The 24,251-nt window shown below is 39.3% G+C and overlaps 2 protein-coding genes and 1 non-coding gene across 4 annotated transcripts; all 3 read right to left on the bottom strand.

Annotated features, from left to right (window-relative positions):
• Nucleotides 1-115: 115 nt before the first annotated feature.
• mak16 (MAK16 homolog (S. cerevisiae)) lies at nt 116-7,816 on the bottom strand. 2 transcript variants are annotated; one of them, XM_039803706.1, is made up of 10 exons: nt 7,680-7,816; nt 6,335-6,384; nt 5,400-5,509; nt 5,202-5,266; nt 2,593-2,744; nt 2,270-2,324; nt 2,073-2,147; nt 1,793-1,921; nt 1,601-1,666; nt 116-670 (listed from the first exon to the last, which is right to left on the bottom strand). In XM_039803706.1, exons 1-10 carry the CDS (start codon nt 7,779-7,781, stop codon nt 452-454), a joined length of 1,023 nt encoding a protein of 340 aa, XP_039659640.1. In that variant the 5' UTR covers nt 7,782-7,816; the 3' UTR covers nt 116-451. The 2 variants fall into 2 exon arrangements, with proteins under 2 accessions (XP_039659640.1, XP_039659642.1); XM_039803708.1 differs by lacking the exon at nt 7,680-7,816 and adding an exon at nt 6,783-6,981.
• On the bottom strand, nt 7,573-7,674 carry LOC120561495. Its single transcript, XR_005639607.1, has one exon. It is a non-coding gene; the product is annotated as a small nucleolar RNA U13 (small nucleolar RNA).
• A 2,172-nt stretch (nt 7,817-9,988) lies between the features above and the next one.
• On the bottom strand, nt 9,989-24,251 carry spinb (spindlin b). Its single transcript, XM_039803705.1, is given in 8 exon segments — nt 9,989-14,421; nt 14,666-14,899; nt 17,702-17,857; nt 18,118-18,212; nt 18,332-18,380; nt 18,625-18,652; nt 18,654-19,039; nt 24,143-24,251. Coding segments are annotated over 7 exon segments (792 nt in total). The 5' UTR covers nt 18,684-19,039; nt 24,143-24,251; the 3' UTR covers nt 9,989-14,221.

Here is a 24,251-nt window from a genome sequence, read left to right as displayed (position 1 = left end):
CACTGTCCTGGCTCCACAGCAGAGCATCATTAAATGTGATAAATGGGTTTTAATAACAAAATGTATTTGTTACTTTATTTATTTTGGACAAAAATATATTTAGACAGTTAAGAAATATTTTTCTCCAAATGTCATTGTTTAATATGAACGTATAAAGCAGGTTTACAGTTTGTTTTCTTCCAAAATTGATTTATTGTCATGTTCATCACCTGTTACTTTGTTTTCAAAGAGGATTCTGGACTCAATATTTAACAAAACAAACAAAGTTATTTTTAAAGTCACTGTTAAGCAGACAAAGCGTTAAAGTCACTTTGGGTGTTTTAATCAGATCTGATTCCAGGTCAGATCCGTCCTGTGTGTCCATTAACAAACAAACTTCCATTTACAGTCTCTGTACGAACAAACTGATGACCACCGTGGAGGGGGTGTGTCCTCAGCACAGGGTGTGACATCACGACGTGGCTCTGCTCTTGGCGACGGGCTCTGTCTCGTACTCGATCTCTACGTATGCTCGCTTCTTCCTCGCCGCTGAGCCGTTGGCTGGAGATTTGCCTTTAGACTTAGAGGCCTTCGTCTTTGTCTCCACTTCCTCCTCCTCCTCCTCCTCACTGGACTCCTCTTCCTCGTCCTGTTCCTCCTCATCGCTGCTTGTCTTCAGTTTGTTCATGTCCTGAGAGAAGAAACAAAACAGTCAGATTCAAAATGTTCAACGTGAACAACAGAAATGATTTAGACTTATTGATACTTCCTTGTTTAAAACAAGCCCTCAAAATCTTCTTGTCTATAAACTACATTTTGTAATTAACTAAACTAACAGTTGATACTGGTCTTGAAGAGCTCCTTTCCCAAATACATTTTAATGGAGGAAATGGCAGATAAAATCCACAGTCCTCATTCTGTGCAAAAATATTCAATAGTTTATCTAAAGCTAATAGACAGATATCTTCCAAAGTTAAGACTTTTTAATATGAATTCGGTTATATTTACATTGAAATGGATGATCACAGAGAAACATGGTTAAAGGTGGCCTTTTACACACAGTTGAGCTTCACTCACTGAGCAGCTTACGTCAACGTGTTCTTAAAGCTTAGCTTAACACCAAGCAGGTGTTCTAAGATTTGAAATTTGTATTATGGACGGAGGGCTGAAACTGAGAGAAAAAGAAGCTTTTACTGATGTAACCGGCTTCATGTGGACGTAATTTCATACTAAAAGATCTTTAACGTCTTACGTTCGCTTCAGATAACATTTGGAACAGGGCTGCAACTAACGATTATCTTATATATCTATTAATCGGCAGATTATTAGCACGACTAGTTTGACTAATGGTGACTTAAAATTATGATCATAATAGTTGTCAATTCGATTTCTTTCCGTCAACTAATTAATAAATTAACTCACAGTTGCAGCTCTATTTTCAAATTCATTTTCACAGAGAATGATGACTGTGGATTTTGTCTCATTCTAAGCGAGTTCTTCATGTCCAGCATACAGGAGGAATAATTACAGAAGGTTCAACCTGTTTAAATGTCATGTTGTTTTACTCCACTGATCCCTGCACACAGATCCACATAGTTCACCAATCAGTGAGATGATTTACCTCAAAATCGCTCAGGTCGCTCTCATCCACTTCGTCGTCTGCTACAAACTCTCTCTTCCCAGTGTCCTGCAGACACAAAGGAGACGCGTTCACATCACCACACGCTAAACGAGTCTTCTGACTGCACATACAAACTCAAACACTGTGTGTAAAGTCAGTTTCAGCAGATATGAGGAAAGTGTCCTTCATCACCTCATCATCTTCTTCCTCCTCCTCCTCCTCCTCCTCCCCCTCTTCCTCCTCCTCAGACTCGCTCTCTGCGTCCTGCTGCTCCAGAGCTTTGTCGAAGGCGTGGACTGGGAAGTTGTAGATGTCTCCGTACTGAAAACACACATCAAACTTAATACATATAATCGTATTTATTACAAGAACCCATTTCACGGTCTGCAGTTGCCTGAACTTTTTGAACTCCTTTTAATGCTGTATTGTTCTGCTCCGGGTGAACTTGAGTTAAAGTTTCAGAGTGTAGTACCGTTCCCTGTTTGAGTCTTTCCAGAAGCTCCTTCTCGATGGCGTTATCCAGCTGAGCGGCGATCAGAGCTTTCTCCTACAAACACAACACGCATCAATGAATGCCCCTCCATCAGGTTAATGCACCTTTAATGTTGGAGTCTAACCATGTCAAGAGTTAACAATATGCTCTCCTCGTGTGTGGAGTTGATGGCTCACCTCTTTCCTCTTCTCTCTCCTCTCCACCTTCCTGCTGAGAGGAACCAACTTCCTCCTGAAAAAAACGTCAGAAAACATATTTTTGTGATCCCTGCCGTTAACCGGTTTACATTCCTGGCATTGTGTACATTTGGTTTGCACCTTATTGTTACATCTTTTATTTGCATGTATACTTTGTACTGCAGCTGCTTGACAACAGTTTCCCTCTGGATAAATGAAGTTTGGTCTAACGTTAAATCACTAAAACGTCATTCTTCCTGTTCAGTACTTTAACTGTAGTAGTATGTTGTAGTATTTAGTAGCAATGTGTCAGCAGTACTTACTGTCTCTTGAGGACCAGTTTGCGCATGCGGATCAGGTACTGAGTGATTTTTGTGAAACGTTGTTTGCATTTGTGTCGGATGAATCGAGGCCAGTAGATCAAATTCTCATCAATCTGTTCCAGAGCTTTCTCGTAGTTCTTACTGAGCTTCACCTGCACGCACGCACACGCACACACACACACACACACACATTTAAAAATAAAGATTAAATGTGCAAAACACACAAGTGAAAATGTACATTTTAGTTTGAAAAGTCTGTGTGCATTTGTCAAACATAAAACAACAGAAGTTCTTCATTCGATAAAAATAAAATGTCACTGAATGTTTGTTAGGATTACAGACAGAGGTTAAACTGGGCCGGAGCGCAGCTCCGCCTCCTCAGGTCCACTACACACCCTGCCGGAGCTCAGCTCCATCTCCTTCAGCATCAAACATTTTGCCGGGGCTTCAGCCCCAAATGTATTTTGAAAAGTTGACTGACAAATATGAAACTGGACGTCGCTTTGTGTCCACTCTCGCTGTAAAAAGCTGGGCAGCTTCAGGTTTATGGATGCGCTCTGCTGGCGACATGCTGCGGCAGATGTGTTTGTTTGTGCTCCGTGCATTTCTGCCATAAATTTTGGGTTTCCACCTCCGATGTAGAGCACCGGATTACGGCCTGCGGGTGTGTGTCGGACGGGTCGCAGATCTACCGTATCAACGCAACGCAATCGCGAAGGCAGACTACGGTGCAGGTAGATTATTTTCTGAAATATAGTGACTTTATTCTTGTAGGCTAATAGCCTATTATAACTTTATTTTTCACAAAATATCACGACTCCTCCAAATCTCAGAGAGCACAGATGGGATGAGTTATATTTTGAATGTGCACAAAGTTTTGGACATGAGCAGAAATCTTGCTCAAACATCTGAAATATTACAGTCCAAGGATTTATTAAATGAATAATGTATCACTGAGGTGAATAACTGTCATATGCACATTTACAGAGGTTACTTCCCCAACAAAAGATGCAAAAGAGGGAAGAATAAATGATGCCTAAGCTACATGTGTGCTGACTCAGATATAATTAGAAAAGTCAATCTAAAGGAGAATAAATAGATGAAAGCAATACAGAATGCCTGACAGTCTTGCTGCAATATTTTCCATTATGTTTTTATATTGATTGTAATGTTTCCCTTTACATAAAGATATTTCAGACATATTTATTCAGAAAAAGGTAGAAATAGGTGCATACAAATTCACTAAAATGCAGGAAATAAAGTGTTTAATGCTAAAAAAAAAAAAATTCTGGGGGAGGACCCCCTGACCCCCACATCATAAGTCAGCACACAAATCTGGAAGCAAAACCTTGGCCTTTGGGTTGCCAGGCCAGTTATGATTAGACCAAATGTTGGTGCCATCTAAAAAAACTGGAAGCTAAAATGAACATACACTGGCTATTAACAAGCTGGGAAAGCCAATCACTGTTAAAAAGGCTATAATAGTGGTTTCTGATTCTCTTAAATCAACATAATTTTCTTGTTTAAAAAGATGTTTACATATTTGCCAACCAGTATTTTCAAACATGTTCAATTTCATACATTTCCAAGGGTGAAATCCGTTGCCTGCCTGTTAACATTAGCCTATAAAAAGGTAAGAAATAATAATAAAGTAAGTGAATTGTAAAGTATTTCTCTTTGTTTGAATAACTACTCAACCCTACCTTACACATTAATACTGGAAAAAGAGCCCCTTTGGTGTAAAAACACATTAAGTCATTTTACGGCGCGATTTTGAATGACGACCATTCCCCGTAAATAAGGGCTGCCCCTGCCTACAAAAGCCAATTTAACCATTGATTACAGAGAATATTGGATAATCACAACCTCATGAAAATTTACAACCACAAATTAGAGAACGAAGGCATTCAGAGGCTGAATGGCTTTCCTAGATATATTGACAATAATGGGGTTTCTGAGGAATTTCCAGAACAGAGGGTGCTCGCTATCCAATTGCCGAAAAATGCCGTTCTTGGTGTCAAATGTTTTTCATACCAAATCACAGCATGAATTTTTCTGTGGTGTTCCTCAAGGTCTTGGTGTCTTAATGTGGTATTTCGGAGCGATTTCTGACCCCTTTTATCAATTCAACCAACTCAATTCTTGAGTGGTCAAAAATTGTTAAAATTAGCATAAATTCTCTGTAACAAATGGTAACAACACAAAAATGGCTGAGACAACCTATGAGACATAATAGAAAATGACAATGGGCATCATATACTTCAATCATAATGTTCTATCTTTCTTTTACTCTTAAGAAAAACATGTTTATTACAAATTTATGACGAGAACAACTTGAGTGCTGAGCTGCATCTCAAATTAATATTAAGGACCAGCCATGTCCCCCTAAAAAAAAAAGACATAAATGGATCTACTAGGGTCTCAGAGGGTTAATGTAGTTTTTCTTTAAAGCTGCCAGTGTGCTACATCAGAACTGCTCGTCAGACGCTTACATAGCTTCATAATGCTAAACACAAGTCACTGATAGCAGCTCCTTTTAGCATTTAGTAACTTATATTTAAGTACGTTTAAAGAGCCTCTGGACAAACTGTGAAATAAATAAAGCTTACCTTCTCCCACATCTTGGCAGGAAAAGCTGCTCTCTCGATCACCTTCATGTAGAGGAAACACTGACCTGCAAGAAAAAGACACCATTATTAATGAACTGATTGACTATAGTTATTCATTCTCTTGTCTTGTTCATCCTGAATATTTCCCACCAAAAGTTTACAGATCGGTCGGTTAATGTTAGCGCATAAAGTGTGTACCTTTCTCCTCTCTGATGGTGGCGTACTGACTGTTGGCCAGCGGACAGGACGAGCGGTTACACAACCCTGTGACATTGTATTCATTACGACAGAAGCCCTGACTCTTCGTCCTGGACACAAAGAGGAAGAAGATAGTAGTTTACAACTGTTTAATTTCACGGTCTCATTTTGTGCAACGCAAGAAATTCTTAAACACGTTACAGTAAATAAAATATGAAACACTGGACAGTAACATATACAATGTTTTAATTTTGGTTCACATCACAAATATTGCAAACAGAAATGTGATTTCCAACTACCATTTTTGTTTGGATTAGGACTAGGGTTGCAAAATTCCATTATATATATATATATATATATATATATATATATATATATATATATATATATATATATATATATGTGAAAACTTTCCATGGTAATTAACTAGGAACGCTACACTTTTAGCCTTATACATTGAAATTATTTATTTTGGTATTGAGTTGAATATATAACATTGCACATATGTTCACATTCCAACCGCACCTTAGCATATTACTTGTATTTATTTCCAACAGTATTACTTGTATATAACGCCACTACAACTCAGCAATGTGCTATAGCCAAAAGTGCAAAGTCTCAAATATGTGTTAGTCACAGCAAGTGCATATTTTTTTATTTTTAACATATGTTAATATTTTTAAACCTATATTTAGATTTTTCTCCATTTCTTATTACTGTTTATATGTGGGTATGCACCGTCAGGATTGCTACTTAATTTCGTTGTGCAATAATAAGGGAATTCTATTTCATTCTATAGCCATTTTACTACCTGTTTACATCTCTGTATCTCTTACACAAACAGTGAGAAATTCATCTCTAAGCTACTATACAACTCTCTTACTGAATGACTGAATAAATGAATGAATAAGGAGCAGATTAAATTAGAGACTTACTTGACTTTGAAGGAGCAGAACTGTTTGTTTCCAATAATGTCCCAGATCACCTACAGGAAGCAGATTCAACACATAACACACATGCACTGAGTTTCATAAGGAGCCATTCGATTTGCAACAGCACTAGTATAATAATCATCATAATAATAATAATAATAATAATAATAATGTTCATACTTTTATGTGACTTTTTAAATAAGAAATGTTATAGTAACCTAGTGTGTTCAGTCTCATAAAATTGTATATATGCCTTTCTAAACATGTTTCTACGCGTATATATTGGTAAAGATAATAACTGTTCCGTAGCTACTGGAGCTCTTAAACAACAGATGTAATTCATAAAAAATAACCTAGATTTATCAGCTTCTAAATAGTTACCGGTTAGCTAACGTTAGCCTGAAGACTTAGCAGAGCACATTAGCAGCTTTACATTTAATTTAACACTTACGTCGTCGTGTTGCATCTTTACTTCCTCACAGAGCTGCTTGCAGCTTCACCCAACCAGACTATTGTTTGTTATAATTATATTAAATAAGTAAATATGAAGTTATGAAGGAGTTTTTCTGTCTACGAAGCCACATGGACGGTGGGTCAGGGAGCCACCATTTCTGTTTGCACGGGCTAGATCTCCGAGTCGTGACGTCAATGTGAAGAAGTATCGCGATAAACTAAGTAAGTTTACATTTGCTTTTTTATTTTTGTGTATACATAATACCATAGATATACATAATAAAGGCCTTTATTATGTATATCTATGCATAATACACCATAACTTTTAGAAGAGCAATGCGACATCCAAACACGTTTAATCCCTTGCATTATTTTATTGTATTTGTATAAATCGTTTGATTTTTTTTTCTAGTGTGAAAGTGAACGAGATTCAGATATAGAATACCTTGATTTCCATTTATTTATAGTTGTAATTAATTATGATATAAATTATTAATATTTAATTATTAATACACTTACCATGAAACATGATTTTAGTCCTGGAGATGCTAAGTAAGACACCTAGTTCGTAATACTACAAGAATATAAACATTGTAACACTTATTAGTGGGCCATAGTCTCAATCACCATTGTGTTGGGTCCTTATGCAATAGTTGGGTAGCGGTATACGCATATATATATAGACTATACTAACCTCAATTTTAAGTTATTACATTAGTGAAATGTAACAATAAATTTGTCTTTTCTTCCACAAAACACTTACTAATAATTAAAACTTTCTGGTTCTGGATCAGAAAGGCTGAGGCGCAGAGCGTAACAAGGTGAGGGCTGCACCTATCACAGAAAAACTGTGAATACACCAATCATCATTTTTCATGAACCAGAAAGATCATACCTTCCAACATGGCGCTGAAGTTGCCTGTACCGCCTTACCAGCTCTCTGAATGACGGTGTCACAGTTTAATATTAAACATTTGTTATTTCCATCTTCTATCATCTCACAATACACAGAGAAAACAACATACAATCAGCCCGTGTGTTTGTATTTCGATTGAACAACTAGGAAAGCAGAGTTTTGTACTCTATCTGAAGCGTTGCATTGTGGGAGTGACCTCTATTACTGGCTCCATAAAATGAAGCAGCAGCGAAACGTGGCGGCGTGGAGGGCAACTGCATCACCATATTTATGTTTCAATGTGACTTCCTTTTTTTAAAATACATCTTCTGTAACACGTCACCACCAAATTATCGTTAGCCTCATGCATTAATGTAAAAGCAGGATTTCACTGTTGCAGTTGGGTGAGTTTCGAGCTCATCTTAAACTATTAACTAATGATTATTTTCATTATGGATTAATCTGCTGATTATTTTCTCCATTAATCGATTGATTGATTGATTGATTGATTGATTGATTGATTGATTGATTGATTGATTGATTGATTGATTGATTGATTGATTGGTTTGTAAAAATAGTGCGAAATGGCGTGACAATTACCTAGAACCCAAAGTGACACCTTTGCAAAGTTTGTTTTGTCTAACCAACATTCCAAACCTCAGCATTGTTACTAATGCATTACAATTATTAACATTATCAAAAGGAAAACCTGGAAATGTTTTTACATGAAAAATGTCTTCAACCATCAAAATAGTTTCACAACAAGTAGCCTACAGAACTTGAGTAAAAAGTTACATTCCATTGCTGCTGGTACTGGCTCACACTGACAAAGATGGAAGAACTACTCATCTTTTACTGAAGTAACAGTAGCAATACCAGTCAGTAAAAAAGACTGTTACAAATAAAAGTCTTATATAATAATAAGTAAAAGGACAAAAGTATAAACAGCAAAATATACCCAGAGTTATACTTGTTGGGCAGAATGGTTCCTTTCAGAGAGTATATCATTAAAGGCCTATCATATTATTGGAATATTATTACTGATACGCATTTTAATGTTACAGTTGGAGCTCATTTTAAGTACTTTATATTGTGTTTTGTTGGAAAATGTAATCCATAGCACAGTGTCATATTTTATAAATTGATCAGGTTTTATTTGCAGAATCTAAATCTGTAAAGCTGTCAGATAAATGTTGTAGAGTAAAAAGTACAATATTTGTCCCTGAGATGTGGTGGAGTATGTAGTAGCATGAAATGGAAATACTCAAGTGAAGTATAAGAACCTTATTAATCATCAATTATTATGTAAAAATTAATATTATTAGTTGCACTTGTTCTTCCCTCTGTAACAAATAAACGTTTTTTTTCTCCAAAATTCTTTGGGCATTTCTGCCTTTATTGGATAGGAAAGCTGAGCTATGAAAGGGGAGAGAGAGAGAGGGGGGAAGACATGCAGGAAAAACCATCACAGGTCAGACTCGAACACTGGACCATCTGCATTAAGGAATAAACCTCGGCATGTGTGCGCCTGCTCTACACACTGAGCTAAACAGTCACCAAATAAACGTTTTTATTCCTGAAGAATTCTGCTGTTCTTCAGTTATTAATATTTCTCATATACATATCACAGGTCTCAATACATCAGGAGATAATTATGGTTACACAGACGTTTAGAAACGTTTTACCACCAATTAATGTCTTCATGTCCAAAATAATTGTAACTTTTGTGATGAGTATATACAAGCTCTCTACATACTGACTAATTCTGGAAAGATTTGGAAGAATATTTCTCAGTGAAATGTAATGTCAATATACTGTATGGATATATTATTCTACTAGTCTATCATACATTCAAATCTTAAATTTAGCATCATTTATGAGATGACTCAACAAAAAGCTTATTTACCTCTGAAGATTCATGAAACAACACGTATCTAATTGTAGGATTTTAATGTTGTGACATTAGTATATTAGTATAAAGTCCCTTTTATTGAAGAGCCTTTTCCTGATTTGACCATCATGTTGAAGGGTCAACAGGCTTATTTTTTAATATAAACACAGCAAACATGTTTGTTTAGATGGATGGATTATGACAGTTGATCTTGGTCTTTAATGGTCTTTATTCATGGCTAAGAATCCTGTGTTTATTTTTCTTTTGTTAACTCTTTCCCACTTTTCATGTAGGCTATTTCAGCTCGTCTTTTAGTAACGTCTCCTCTGAATTGAAGATATGCTTGTTGTTGTGACGTCTCTTTAAAAGTTCATCAAAATCAAATCTAAAAACAGAAAAAAAGTGACAGACTCGGGAATGAAAAAAACAGAGAAATGGTTTATTTTAGTAAATAGTGTAAGCTTTTCACTGCTGTACAACACTGGCATCTGTAGTTGGCACACTTTAAAGGGACAATCCACCCAGAAACTGAATTCACACCCGTCATCACCTCATGATAATAACTGCTGTCAATTCTGTTTGGAGGAGGATTTTTCTTTGTTTTCATTTTCTATTTTTTGCTCAATAACCCCAAAAAACAGCAGCAGCAGCCTCTGGAACACACTGTACAAACAAACCGGGAAAGAAAAACGGAGAAATCAAACGAAAGGCACCAAAAGCCACAACAGATAGAAGTCAGCCAAACAACTGAAAACTACACAGACATGCAACTCACATCGATTTACACCGAGCTATATAGGCATGCAAAAACAACACTTCTCTGAACAGGGGCTGATCGACAGCACATACACTCATTCTCACACGCACGCACGCACGCACACACACACGCACTCACGCGCACACAATAGATCAATGTTTTTCTGTAAAATACGAACAGGGTGTCGCCTCCGGAACAGACGACTACTGATGTCCACATCATGAAGGGTGAAGATCCACGCAGACACTGGTCTCCACCCCCCCATCCATCGCCCAGGAGCCTGACTACGGTCTAAACATCCACTGAAGCCAGGTGCATTGTGGGTATCCAGGTTAACTTTGGCGGTTTAAACGGCAGCAGAGACTAAATCAGCGGACACCGGCTGCTTTCTCTGAATGGGACTGAAAGACAAACAGTCCAACAACTTCTGGACGTTTCCTAGGTGACCGGAGTAAAGATTAGATAGAAGAAAGCGAGGAGGGAACCAAGGCAGAGCTAGCTAGCAGATCAAACAAACATTTCTACCTGAAACAAAGAAACAACAGTGTCTGCTCTCTGAATGTTGGAACTGTAGAGGTTTCCTCTGTCATAAGTGGTTTTCTTATGATTACAATACTATTAATTGTGGTTTACGGTTTTGACATCTTAACGCCAACATCTTTATGTAGTTAATAAATCACGTTTGCCCTTTTTTGTCCTCTCCGTCTGCAGATGTTTTGAATAGATTTTCAATTGAGAAACCAGACGTGTTCCTGAATCACAACGCGTGGGTTTCTGGTCTCAGTGTTCGAGAATTTGTAGCTGTGTTTTTTAGGGAAATCAACACAAAAAAATAAAGATTCTAAAAGGAATGTGGTCAAATTATTCTAGAATCCCGGACCCCAGACTTGAGAATGCACATATCCAAACCAGATTACAAAACCAGTCTCAGTCTCTCTAGAATCTGAAGCTGAAAGCAAATGCGTTCACCCTTCAACATGTGTTTGTATAAAAATGGCTCACACGATTTTTTTTTTGGGATGCGTTCTAGGAAATCTAATGAATCGAACATGTGCTTCCTTCAACATTTTTTTGTCAGAATGGGAGGGTTCTATACATGTTGCACACATTGTGATGGGACACATTCCACAAAATCAAAGTTTTCCAAAAAAATTGAAGAAAAGTTTCTGGAACACCACAGCCTGACACTGATAATTTAGTATGTGTGGGTTACACTGTGAGAATTTTGTGTTATTAAAAACTCCACAGAATGAACTTTCATATTCCGGAGTTTGCATGTTCTAGAACTAGAATTGGCAGGTTGATGGAATACGTTCCACAATATCAAACAACATATTCTAAAACAATAATGCAGGTGCTTTCAATTCTAGAATCAGAACACATCATATTCATAACTGAACGAAATGTTGTGGAACCCACATCATAGACTTGAACCAGGAGTGTCCTAGATTTAAAACAGTTGGCATCCAAAAAGAAAAAGCACTGGTTTGGAAACATTTACGCTCTTTTAAAAAAAAAAACAAAGAAAGAAAAAAAAAAAAAAAGGAATTTCAGATGTTTGAGTCCCTTCAGGCACACGGGACGTGGATCAGGCAACATGGCTGTTTATGCTAATGTTAAAGTTATGTCTGTGGTGGGTGAAGCTACATCAGGTAAGAGCACAGCATTGTGGGAGATCGAGTATCCTCCATCAACCCCTGACTGAGGTCTAACTGTTAAAAGAGTGGTTTATAGGGAGCTAGGAAGTGATTGCAAGGGAAGAGCGCCCCAACCCAGACTCCATTCAGGGAAGGAGAGATTTGTCAGTCAGCAAACAGTTAGACAAAATAATCCTACACACCAACAGATCTGTGGAGTGCAGTTTGGATAAAATCTTCAGTCATTTTGGATGAAATGTGAATTTCAGCCATAAGCCTACAGCTAACTGGGTCATATACAGTATACACAGATCAGAAGAGATGTGACATAAAACCAACAAAGAGATAATATACAAAGAAAACAAGGCGATCTGAATGTGCCGGCTCATATAAACAAAGAAGTAACTATACAGGGCGTTGATGGGAAAGCAGAAGAAGAGATAAGAAGGGAAAAGATTTTCTTTTATAAAAACATATAAATCAACTTCCAACAGATGAACACTGGATGACTGGTTTGGACCGTAACAAACCACAGCTGTGCTTGAGTCCAACCAATCAGAAAAGTGCGCCTCAGACAGGGGGCGGGGCATCACGACTGCTACAGTTTTACCTTCAGGTTCAGTGATTTGTCAGTTGTGCCGGCATTTTGGCTTTTATTAAACTGATCAATCCTGCATCAGCTGTCCCAGGGAAGCCATTAAAGGAACATTCAGACATTTTGTCTTTGCTCCAAAATAAACTCAACACCTTATTTAACATTTATAAGCAGTAATAAACATGTAATAAAGGTTTATAACACACCATGTGAGTGTTTATTAATGTATTACTTAAAAACTATAACTCGTAGAATTATTGTCTTCATAGTAGAAGTTAAAATTGTTGACAAATACTTAACATTAATAAACCCATATCTACTTACAACTACATCCTAGTTTGTTATAAACCATTAAGTAATGGTTCTATACTGATTATAAATGTTAAATAATCTAGGACCAACAAGAGTGTTTCTTTGACCTGAACTAGTTCTCATCTGGACCAGAATCCATGAAAAGTTTGTGCGAACAATAGTTAATCATCATCCTGCTTATCGAGGTTCTAGACCACTTGGGAAGTAGCTCGTTAGCATCATTAGCATTCCTACTGAAAACTGAATCTGGGCGGCGACCACGAGCAGTTTATGAGGACAGCCAACAATGCTAACAGGCCACTTTGGACCAACTGATGCAGCCAAACAAACACACCTGAGCCTCTCCCACTGTCTGATGCAAGTCATTATGGGTAATGTAGGAATCAGCAGCATCAGGAAAAAAAAAAAAAAAGCCAAATGCTAAAAGAATGTAAAAAGAAAACAGTCTGTCTCTGTATCCTCTGGTTTTTCCACAGCTTCCTTCACACTTTATTCCACTCAGCGTCTTTGTTTGTGAACAGGTGACCTGCAGGTAGGCAGGTTAAGTAAAATCCTCTGTATTTGGACCTCTAATAGCACAATAGTCCACCTACACTTTCTATAAATACAGATGGAGACAGACGATGGGTCAGCTTTCACTTCATCAACAGGTTTCTGTCTTCCTAAAGTCCCATCCCTTCATTAACCCCGGCAGACTCAGACCTGTCTGTCCCCCTTCCTCTGACGACGGAGAGCTTAAGCGGTCTGACAGGGTTTCAGGAAAGGGGGGGATGAGGTCTTTCTGTTTACCTTAATAGTTTCAGACCTGCTTTGACTCTGGAACAAATGATATTTGGGTCAGAAAACGTTTTTGTTTTGTCTGGAGGATCTCAGGATCCGGTCTCCGCTTCTTCGATTTTAGCCAAGTTTTTGTGTATTACCGCCACAAATGTTCCAAAATAGTATTTAACAATACAGGTTTAAGTTATTCCATATAACACAGGATCCCTGGTCTTCTTTGGGGCCCACAAACCAGTTTTGTGTCGAAGGAAGCATCCAAACAGAGTCAAAAGAAATCTGGACAATAATGATGGATTATAAGATGACTGGATACACCTGAAGACTTGGAGCTGGTTGTAGTTTTGTCTGTCTTGGCAAGGGGCTGGGCTTCCATAACCGCATTTGTTTTCTTGTGTTTAAGGCGAAAGAGTAAAGAATGATATTGTTTGTCTCAGGCGTCTCTATAGATCGTGGATGTTTAAAACCCTAGCCGTAGTTTTCCTTCACTGGGGGATTTCGGTAGGGTTATTTCGGTGGGTCTAGGCAGGTCTCAATAAGTCTTTTTGGGGGTCCTGGACCGGCGTTCTGGTCTTAGGAGGTCTTGACCAGGTCGTAGACGTAGATGTGAAAGTCGTCGTCGAACTTGATGAAGTAGACGGAGGGCTTGGCCTCCACCTGGTGGATGACCATACCCGACCGCTTCCCGCCGTCCTCTTTGGCGTACTCCACCTGTTTGCCCACCAGACTGTCGACCACCTCGCCGGGTTCCCGCTCCGCCGCCACGCTGTCGTCTGCAGAGGGGAAGAGAGAGAGAGAGAGCGAGAGAGAGAGAGAGAGAGAGAGAGGTGATGTGTCTGGTAGTACTAACTCATGTAAAAACATTAGTTATAAAAACCTCTCGTTTCAGAGACAAATGACTAACTCAAAAACTAAAACTTTAGTTGAAAGACTAATAGTGAGCCTAAATGAGGTGCTGAAATGAACACTGGTGGCACTGGTGCCCAGCAGAACCAGTTCCAGTCCGCTGCCACTCACTGGAGTCGGGCATGATGCGCAGGTCTCCCTCCTTGTAGTCGTCCAGCAGCTGGTACATGTAGAGGACCGGGTCTTTCTCGTAGGTGATGTAGAACCAGGCGGTCATGATGGGAGCTCGAGCCAGCACCATCCCCCTCCACTCCTCCTTCGGCCCGTCCTCCGTCTCGAACATGTGCTCCACCGCTTTACCGATCATTGTTTCAGCCAGCATCGAGTCGCTGACACGGGCCGGAGCTGAGCCAATCACAGAGAGGGGGGTTAATACTGACATCAGAGTCTGTGCTCACTCACTACACTACATCAAAATAGCAAACTGTGATAAGAGCTAAAACTATTAGTCGATTGGGTTGTGCCGATGGACGATATCATCGTCGTAGTATAATCTCAGTAATGATGGTATATTAGGTTATTACTGTCGCTCTGTTAAAGGCAAACGTTCCACTGTGCTGTCGTTACGCAGATCACGGAGATCTGATTGAGTTTAGACTTTACGGCAGGGGTCATCAACTACATTTTTTCAAGGGCCAGAATTTTTCTAAGCAGACACTCTGGGGGCCGGACTTTGAAATAAAATGAATTTATACCTAATACGCCTATTCTTGTTTGAAATTTTCACTTTCTTACTGAATTAATGCTATATTCTTTTTACATGTATTAGTGTGAGCAAACTCCTAAAAAACATGGAAACTCCATAATGATAACTGGCTCTTTAACTAGAAAATGATCTCAGACTAGGAGGCAGTTCACTGAGGAGTGATGGTTAAAGTCTGTGATTATGGAAAAATTATTGTACTATGCAGCGTCCTGATTGGTGGAAAATGCTTGCAGAAAGAAATGGCTGTTGTCAGGTAAACATGTCACTGTCAAAGAGGCTGAAGGGAAAAGTTGATGTGGAAAAGCCAAAAGCCCAGCTTTAATGATGAATGACTGATAAGCAGGCTATGCACTCGTCATGTATGCCTCATTTGCAATGAAAAATAATACAACCAGAATCATCATCATCATCAAGAATGAAGAACTCGAACATAACAATCGCGTCATTCACGCGCATATTAAGTAGCCACTTATAATACCTCCATAGATTTACCGCTCCAGCGGAGAGTTTGGTTTGTTCAGCCAGCAGTGAGGTTTACAAGAATTTTTGTCAAAATTTAGATAAACAGACTAAAAACCGACAGCTTTTGTTTTAGCTTGTTTGTAAAAATTCGCTATTTGCAGAGTAGAGCTGTGTTTGCGTAAAACAGCGCGGTGGACAAGAGTGGACTGAGCAGACAGAGCAGATTGAAATATCGCTTTCTACATGTTTATGCTGGTCTACACAGGTGAGTGCATTGATAAGTATTGACTTTTTACTCACGAAGGTTTAATTGTAGCCTATTTACAGAAAAGAGACTAGCGTGAGTTCATCTGCCCCAGCGGCCGTTGGTAACTCTCTCTGTAGGCTATCGTTCCCAGTCAGGTGCTGCGTGTTTTAACAAACACACATCCCGGCTCAGCTGTGTGTGTGTTTTAACGCACACACATCTCGGCTCAGCCGTGTGTGTGGAGCTCGGGCATCGTTGTACAGAATCCTGGCATGTGAATAGAGATGCAAATACAGGGGGCTGGGTTTTTGCTCTAAATGCTTGAAATGATAAATAACAGCACGCATTTTTTCCTCTTTACATTTTGTGAATTCATGATTATTCTGCGGGCCAGATTATAAGCTTTGGCGGGCAGGATGTGGCCCGCGGGCCACCAGTTGACGTTCATTGCTTTACGGCACCGTAGTTAAGTGAAAGTGGGTCAAGTTGTAATTTATTGCCCCAACCAGCAGGGGGCAGCATAGCCATGTAATACTGTCTATTTACAGAGGGCATTTAAATGTATGTCTGATCTATGTAAACTGTTAGCCCACAGTAGTAGAAAAAAATATTTATGTAAAGAGATATAGTAAAACAAAAAGTGCTTACCAACCCCACATCAATATGAAATTAAATAAAAAATAACTTAGCATTTTGAAACCAGTTCCATGTCGAAAAAAATTGCTAACTATCAGTTAGCAAGAAGCTCATTTCAGTCCAACAACAAAACTGCGTCAGAGCTTCAGTGTGTTGAGCTGCAGTTCCTCCAACATCCACTAGATGCTGCTGTTATCAAAATCTGACTATATATCTATCTAATAAAGCGGGACGCCTCTGTGTGTGTGTGTGTGTGTGTGTGTGTGTGTGTGTGTGTGTGTGTGTGTGTGTGTGTGTGTGTGTGTGTGTGTGTGTGTGCGTCTGTCTTTGAAATATCTCATGAACCGTTTCCTGGGTACCCAATGAATTTGGGGTTTGGAGCAATTTGGACAGCATTGGATATTAGATTTTTCAAAATAAAACTAAACGGCCCAACAATAAGCTGCTCGCAGACACACTCTGGACAGCACCCGGCCGGCGGACACACGGACACACAGACACACGGACGGACACACACACACACACACACACACACACACACACAACACACACACACAAAAACACACACACACACACACACACACACACACACACACACACACACACACACACACACACACACACACACACACACACACACACACACACAGCTGGTTGATTAACGCAGATATGTGCTGATTAGCTCTCATTACCGGGCCGGGTGGGTAGCACACCGCCATGAGTCCATGAGGTAACCGTCTGATTAGGTACTCCACATTTTCATTGTGATATTTTGTGATTAAATTCTGAATCTTCCACGTTCTCTGTCAGGTAAATATGGTGGTACCATGTCCTCCTCTGATGTAGAAGTAGCCTACACTGTAAGTCAGTAGTAGGCTATACAGTGGAGTTGCATATTAAGTGGTCCGGGGTCCTTCTGTAAGTAATTTTGGGGTACAATCTGGTTTTGGAGAAAGCTTCAAGCAGCAATACCACAGGCCAAGCAATCGGCTAGTAACAAACAGACACGTTTTGAACGAGCGCTGTACTAGTTGAAGTGAATGGGAAAACCCCAAAAGTCTGTTCAGCGTGGTAAGAAGATAACAGTGTTCCTCACCCACTCTGTCAGGAAGGACCTCCAGCTCCACCACCCTCTCATCACTGTGCAGCTCCAGGCCGTAGATGCAGTCGAAGCCGTCGTATTTGATCAGGTAGAGGGATGGGTTCACAGGGACCTGGTCCAGGACCGTCCCCTTCCACTGAGACGACTTACCTAAGAGGAAGCAGAGACACACACGCAAAGATGTATTAGCTACACAAGTAACTAAGAAACTCTGACTCTGATCGAGTACTTTCTTTTGTAACAACATATGTTTGTTCTGAAGTTTGAGTGTAAACTAACTAACTATATATTCCCCATCGTGATCACAAAAAGGCTAAGCTGAGAATAAAAAATCTAGATTAGAAGTACAACATATTGTCTTTCAACAGCTGATGTCAGACCCCTAAAACAGCTCTTTAAATCAGACTTACTGCCCTCCTTCCAGATGTGCTGGATCCTGCAGCCCACAATATTCCTTCTGGGCTGAGCCAGAGTCTTACTGGGACCAACACTGGTCCTCTGTTTCCTGTAGGAAGACAGAGGAAAACACAGCAGGAGAGATATATTTTAAAAAAATCACTTTTATAATGAATGTACAAATGAAAAAAGGAGCTCAGAACATCCGATTACATTCATCAGACTTACTTGTGTGAGTTTTTCTTCTTCATCATGTTTGCAGACACACCTGAATGTCCTGAAACACAAACACAAACATTCAGCATCCCTCATACAGACGAGTGGTGCATTCAAGGACATCTGAGGTCAGCAAAACATGAAATGTTCTAATGTGAAAAACATTATCATTTTTATGGCATCCATGTTTGAATATTGTTTGACATCCAAAATACGATTCTTTTTGTTTTTCAACTTTGAGAAGAAATCGGTCAGTGATCCCCAGACTGACATAGTCAAGTGTTTGATGCTGTTTTGTAACTCACCCCCGTCTGGTCGGGGGGGCCGTGGGGCCGCTGGGCTCTTGAATGGGGTCTTCATTCATCCACCTGTAGGGGGGCAGCCAGCCAGGCCGCCGGTCCGGGGTTAAATGCTGGTAGTCAGTCTGCGTGACACCAGGCCGGGGGCTGTTTGTGTGTGTGTGTATGTGTGTGCGCGTGTGGGTGTGTGTGTGTGTGTGTGTGCGTGCGCGTGTGTGTGGGTGTGGGGGTGAAAATGGAGGGAGGGGGCAGAGGGGGGAGGAGGGTAGGGAAAGGAGGGAGGAGGTGGTGGAAAAGTAAGGAGCACCAGGAATTAGGCTGGGCCCTGGACAGGCTGCATACAGGCTGGGTAGAGACTAAACCCTGGAGACTCAGGCGACGTCACAGCTGATGGACGCGATGAGGAAACAGTGTGTTCAGCCTGAGGAGGGAAACCAGACACGAATATTAACTTATTAACTCACCATTTTCATTTCTTTCATACCTCATACATTTAAAAAAAAAAAATGTACATCCTATTTTGAATTGATAACATCAATGATTTTATCTTCTGAACAGACTATGAGTAAATGTCTTTATTCTAAAAGGCAAAATACAGAAAGGTAGTAAAGAAAAATGACACCACTTTATTCAAGCAGGAAAACTGTATTTTTAAATATTTTTAATGTAATTTTCTATTTTATATGTATGTGTCTCGTCTATGTACCAAAACATCAAAGCAAACTACAGGACAGACGGTCAAAGGTCAAAGGTGAGGGAGTCCTCCACCCTGCTGCCTGTTACACTCCTCAGCACTTTGCAGTAGTGGAGGAGGAGATACTCACATCCTTACAGGCACAAATATCCCACTGAAAAAGTAGAGCTACAACGATAATTCTCGTCATGTATTTTTGCAATTCATTTTTTTAAGATTGGTCTACAATAGAGAGAGAAATTTCCAAAAGTCTCAGTTCCTCAGAGGTCAAGTTTACGTCTTCAAATGTCTCGTTTGCTCCGACTAACTGTCCAAAACCCAAACAGATTTAGTTTATAATTAAATAAAACTAAATCTTCACATTGTAGAAGCTGGAACCAGACAATGGTCGTTATCTTTGCTTGAAAAATTATAACTATTTTTATTATGACTATTATTTTTATAGGTCAAATGATGAATTAACAAAACACTGGCATTATTCAATAATGACTAGCTGCAACCCTATTTCCATGAATAATGCTAGCACACTGCAATCGTTTAATATGTTGCATTATTATTGTTTTTTTCTTGTTTATTATAGTTTATTTCATTTTTCAGTTTGTATCTTTTGTATGGTCTTAAATTTAACTAGCCTCCTAAAAATGTTTTCATCCAGGTTCAACCATGTGGAGCACGATGTAACTTTGAAAAGTGCTGTAAAAAAGATAATTGTTATTCATTAATCTGCCAAAATTATGCCTTAATTATTGTTTAAAAATGCCAAAGAACAGTGAAAAATCACTATCACAAGTTCTCGAGTTGACATATTCAGATGTCTTGTTTATTATTATTATTATAATAACAGACAAACTGTTAATTAATCAGTTATCGGACTGACTTTTTCATATGTAGTTTAGTGAAACTACTAAGCAGGTGTCTGAAACATCCCAGCAGAACGTTTCTCATCACTAACTTTATGTAAATTATCATGAGACTCATTCTCAAAACCACAACTAATGACTCTATCACTTCATGTCTCTGAAGCTCAGTGACGTCTATACGAACTGATTATTTGCATTATAAAAGGTCACCAAGAGGCACAGAACAGACCTTGTGTAAAAATAACACCAACATGTCAGTAAAAATCTGAATGAACTTGAATCCAACAGGCAGCAGATAACCACAGATATAAACTGTCTGACAAGGTCACAGATGCTGGCAGCAAAAACACAGAATTCTGGGAAACTGCAGATATGATAACAACTAGGGCTGCAAAATATATTGTTTTTTTTAATCGTCATCGCATTATCAACTGCCGCAATCGCGAAAGGCTGCAACATATCGCAAAAGACACTCAGAGATTTTTTGTGTTATCTGAAAGAAAATATCAGTAAAAAACTTTTTTTTTAGTGATGCTTTTATTTGTTTTAAAGTCAACATGCAATTTTTTGTATTTTAGCAGAATACTGAAAGCGGCAGAAAAGCATAACGGAGTGCACTTTAATATCTGTTTATTTATCGCAAGTAATGTAACGTTATCACATATTTTCCTCATATTTAGCCCTAATAACAACACACAGAAACACTCCTGATGTTCACAGATAAACTGCTTTATGGAGATAAAATAACCTTAGAAGAGCTGCAAGCTGCACAAAAACAACCACAACTGCAACACAAACCTGCTGCTGCTGCTGCTGCTACATGATCACATACATGCAGCGCTGCAGAAACACTACACCGCTGCAGCACTGGCTCAGAACAGACCAGGATCAGACCAGGATCAACGCGACCACAGAGGCCACATAACCGCGTTTCCAACAAGCACTCCACTTCACTTAACTTCACTTAATTCCACATTAGAAGGGTTGTTTTAGCGTTTCCATTAGCAAAAGTTGTGGATTGTACCCGTTACCTGCTACTTCTTTTGTTACCACCTCGGTTCCAAGCAAGCTGAGTCGATAATAGAAGGTAGGGCTGGGCGTTAAGGCCAAAATCTTCTATCCCTATATACAGTAGGTCATTACATATATCGAAAACGATATATACCAAGGGCTGGGTGATATAGAGAAAATCAAATATCACGATTTTCTTGACCAAATACCTAGATATTGCGATGATTTTGTATGGTTGCCTATTGGTGCTTTAACAAAATGTTATTTACACAATGACATTTTTTATAAATAGTCTCCAGAAATGACTTAATGACTTAGTGGGTAAAGGTAAATAATAGAGCTGCTAGAACAGTCTGGTAAGTTCAGAAAATGACATCACTTTACTGTAATGCAGCCTTTAAAACCAGGAAAAGACAACACTTACCATATTACGATATCCAAAATCTAAGACGATATCTAGTCTCATATCGCGATATCAATATAACATCGCTATATTGCCCAGCCCTATATATACTATGGTATAACATGCTTTCTGGTAATTCAATGAACCAAAAGCTTACATCAAACCACACGGTTAAGCCTGTTGTATACTCCTGTGTGAACTAAATAGTTAACAACGAAAAGTACTCAATAATTTCTTATTTTATTAAGAACATAACATGCAAGCATCAGAACTAAAGCCTCGTCCAAATGACGTAAATATTGGCGCAACATAGTTCGGCCGTTGGTTTTAAGACATTGCGATATAGAAACCATACAGAAAAAAGGTATACAATAGACATTTTGATATTGTTTAGGGATTAACCGTTTACCGTTAACCGACAATAGGAATTTTGACCGATTATCACACACATCAAAGTGGCTGCATGTGTCCACGACAATGCACAAAACATCGTGGCTGTGCGACGACTACTGTACAAGTTTTCCAGCTGTCCTCGGATGGGGAGCGTGTAAAGCGCAAGCCTCCCGGGCAGGAGAACTGAGACTTTGTTGCCTGCTTGTCGGTTAACGGTAATGATTGGTTAACGAGGGTCCGCTATCGATCTGAAAAAAATATCTAAATTAGCATCACTAATGTCATTGGGACAATATACATCGTCATATCACCCAGCCCTCCTAGAAGATGGAGATGGGAAACAGGGCAGACCACTGATGGGTCAGAGAGAACTGAGGGGTATAATGGTTTTCTGACTGGAGAATTGGCACCACCTGCTGATTTTGATGAATCAACTACCAATAATCGCATAACGGCAGTGAATGGAAACAACATTTAATATTTTCTTTTGCCGATTTCCTTGACAATCGGTTACAATTTGCAATACATTTGGATGGAAGCCTTGTAATATTTACATGTATCGAGGTTATTATCTATTATTATGTGATGCAAACAGAAATTGAAATGAAGAGACTATTACTTCAGATAATCCTTTTTGTTGATAAGATAGATGGATTAATCTGCTCCTGTGGCGTAATAAACACCTGGAGCCGTGTCCACAAAACATCTAAAGATTTGGCAGCTCCTGACTGGCTGAGTTAGGAGAAACTCCTAAAAATAAGGGGTGTAAGTCACTCCTGACTTTAGGGAGCATAAACTGTGACCTCTGGACGGTCATCTTCATCAGGAACCAAAACAACGAACAAATCGTATTACAAGTTGTGCTGTGTATGATCGTATATATGTGACAATAAAACTTGATTAATATTTCTTCCTTAAAAAAGAACTGAAACCAATTAGGGCTGGGTACCGAACTTCAATACTTTTTAGGCACCGACCAAATTGCCTCCATAGTATTGAGTATCGAAAAAATGCCTTGTCATTCAATACCAAATTTCAATACCTAAGGAGTAAATCTCATCGGTGTCAGTGAGCCAAAAGGCATGCAGCATGCTTCTACCAAGATCTAATAATGCTGCTGATTGGCTGTCTACACATCACAGAGGCATGCAGGAAAAACTCTACGATAGTTCAGAGACGGGGCTCCCGTGTCTGTTGTTGTATTTTGAGAGGGTTGACTACAGTGTGCGTCATTTGTAGGCCTAGTTAAAATGATTTCTATAAAATTGCTATATAAAAAAATATATCGCTCAGGAACAAGTATCTAAGTCACAGTATCGTATTGGTGCCGGTATCAAAATCTTTGACCGATGCCCAGCTCTTTTGCTGACTCATTTTCTGTTTATCAACTAATCGATTAATAACTAATCACTTCAGCTGGAAACTAAACTAATTTCATTTGAGCATAAATAGACTTACTGTTCCAGACTCCCCAGGAGAAAAAAAATGTCATGGTGTTTTGGGAGTGACAACAAGTCATCTTCACAAAATGATAATCGGTAATGTGTCGGTAACATTTAGGTGTCACTAACCTCACCTGAGTTTACAGGACAGTGTCTTGTACTCTGAACACAAAGATTTGTGTCTTCCTACATTGTGTTTGTATATCGGACATGATCCTCTGCACACTGACACATGCATTCAATGTGTATGTTTGTTTGTTTGTTTGTGTCTGTAGATCACATTAAAGTATGCAAGTCACATTACAATACAGCAAGATATCATTAATGTGTGTTTTTGTAAATATAACTGTGTTTTTGGCTGCTGCTGATGAAGATGACCATTCAGAGGTCACAGTTTACCCTCTTCCTCTTCCTCCTCCTCCTCCTCCTCCTCCTCATTAACTGACCACCACACAAACCTGCCCTGCTGTGACACTACAACATATCTAAATATGTGCAGAGATAATTGGTCAACCCCTCCAGACGGCCGCCATATTGCACCAGTATTTACAAAACCCGCATCAGTGCAAAAAAAAAAAGGCGCAAGCGAACAAAGGGAGAGGGAGGTCTGTGAGGAAGAAAACACAGGCGCTAAGCTAGCTGGTTTGCGGTAAAACGTCAAACTGGACAAACGGCCCATTAAACGGCTCGTTCGGCGGTGCCAGAAGCCGCACTTTCTTACCGATACAGCAATCAGTGTCGCCGCATAATCCCGATCAACCGCCGTGGCTCCAAATTGATCCGCTCTGCCTCCGTTTGGTTCTTCGCTGCGACAAGCTAGCTGCGCTAAG

The sequence above is a fragment of the Perca fluviatilis genome, chromosome 6 (genome assembly GCF_010015445.1).
Source record: "Perca fluviatilis chromosome 6, GENO_Pfluv_1.0, whole genome shotgun sequence".
Classification (NCBI taxonomy): domain Eukaryota; kingdom Metazoa; phylum Chordata; class Actinopteri; order Perciformes; family Percidae; genus Perca; species Perca fluviatilis.
This window is presented reverse-complemented; position numbering and strand designations above follow the sequence as displayed.

Coding starts and splice junctions, on each gene's coding strand:
- mak16 (XM_039803706.1), bottom strand. CDS start 7,781: ATGATAGAAGATGGAAATAACAAATGTTTAATATTAAACTGTGACACC. Junction 6,385..7,679: donor CTTCAGCGCCATGTTGGAAG/GTATGATCTTTC, acceptor TGCTTCCTGTAG/GTGATCTGGGACATTATTGG. Junction 5,510..6,334: donor TTCTGCTCCTTCAAAGTCAA/GTAAGTCTCTAA, acceptor CTTTGTGTCCAG/GACGAAGAGTCAGGGCTTCT.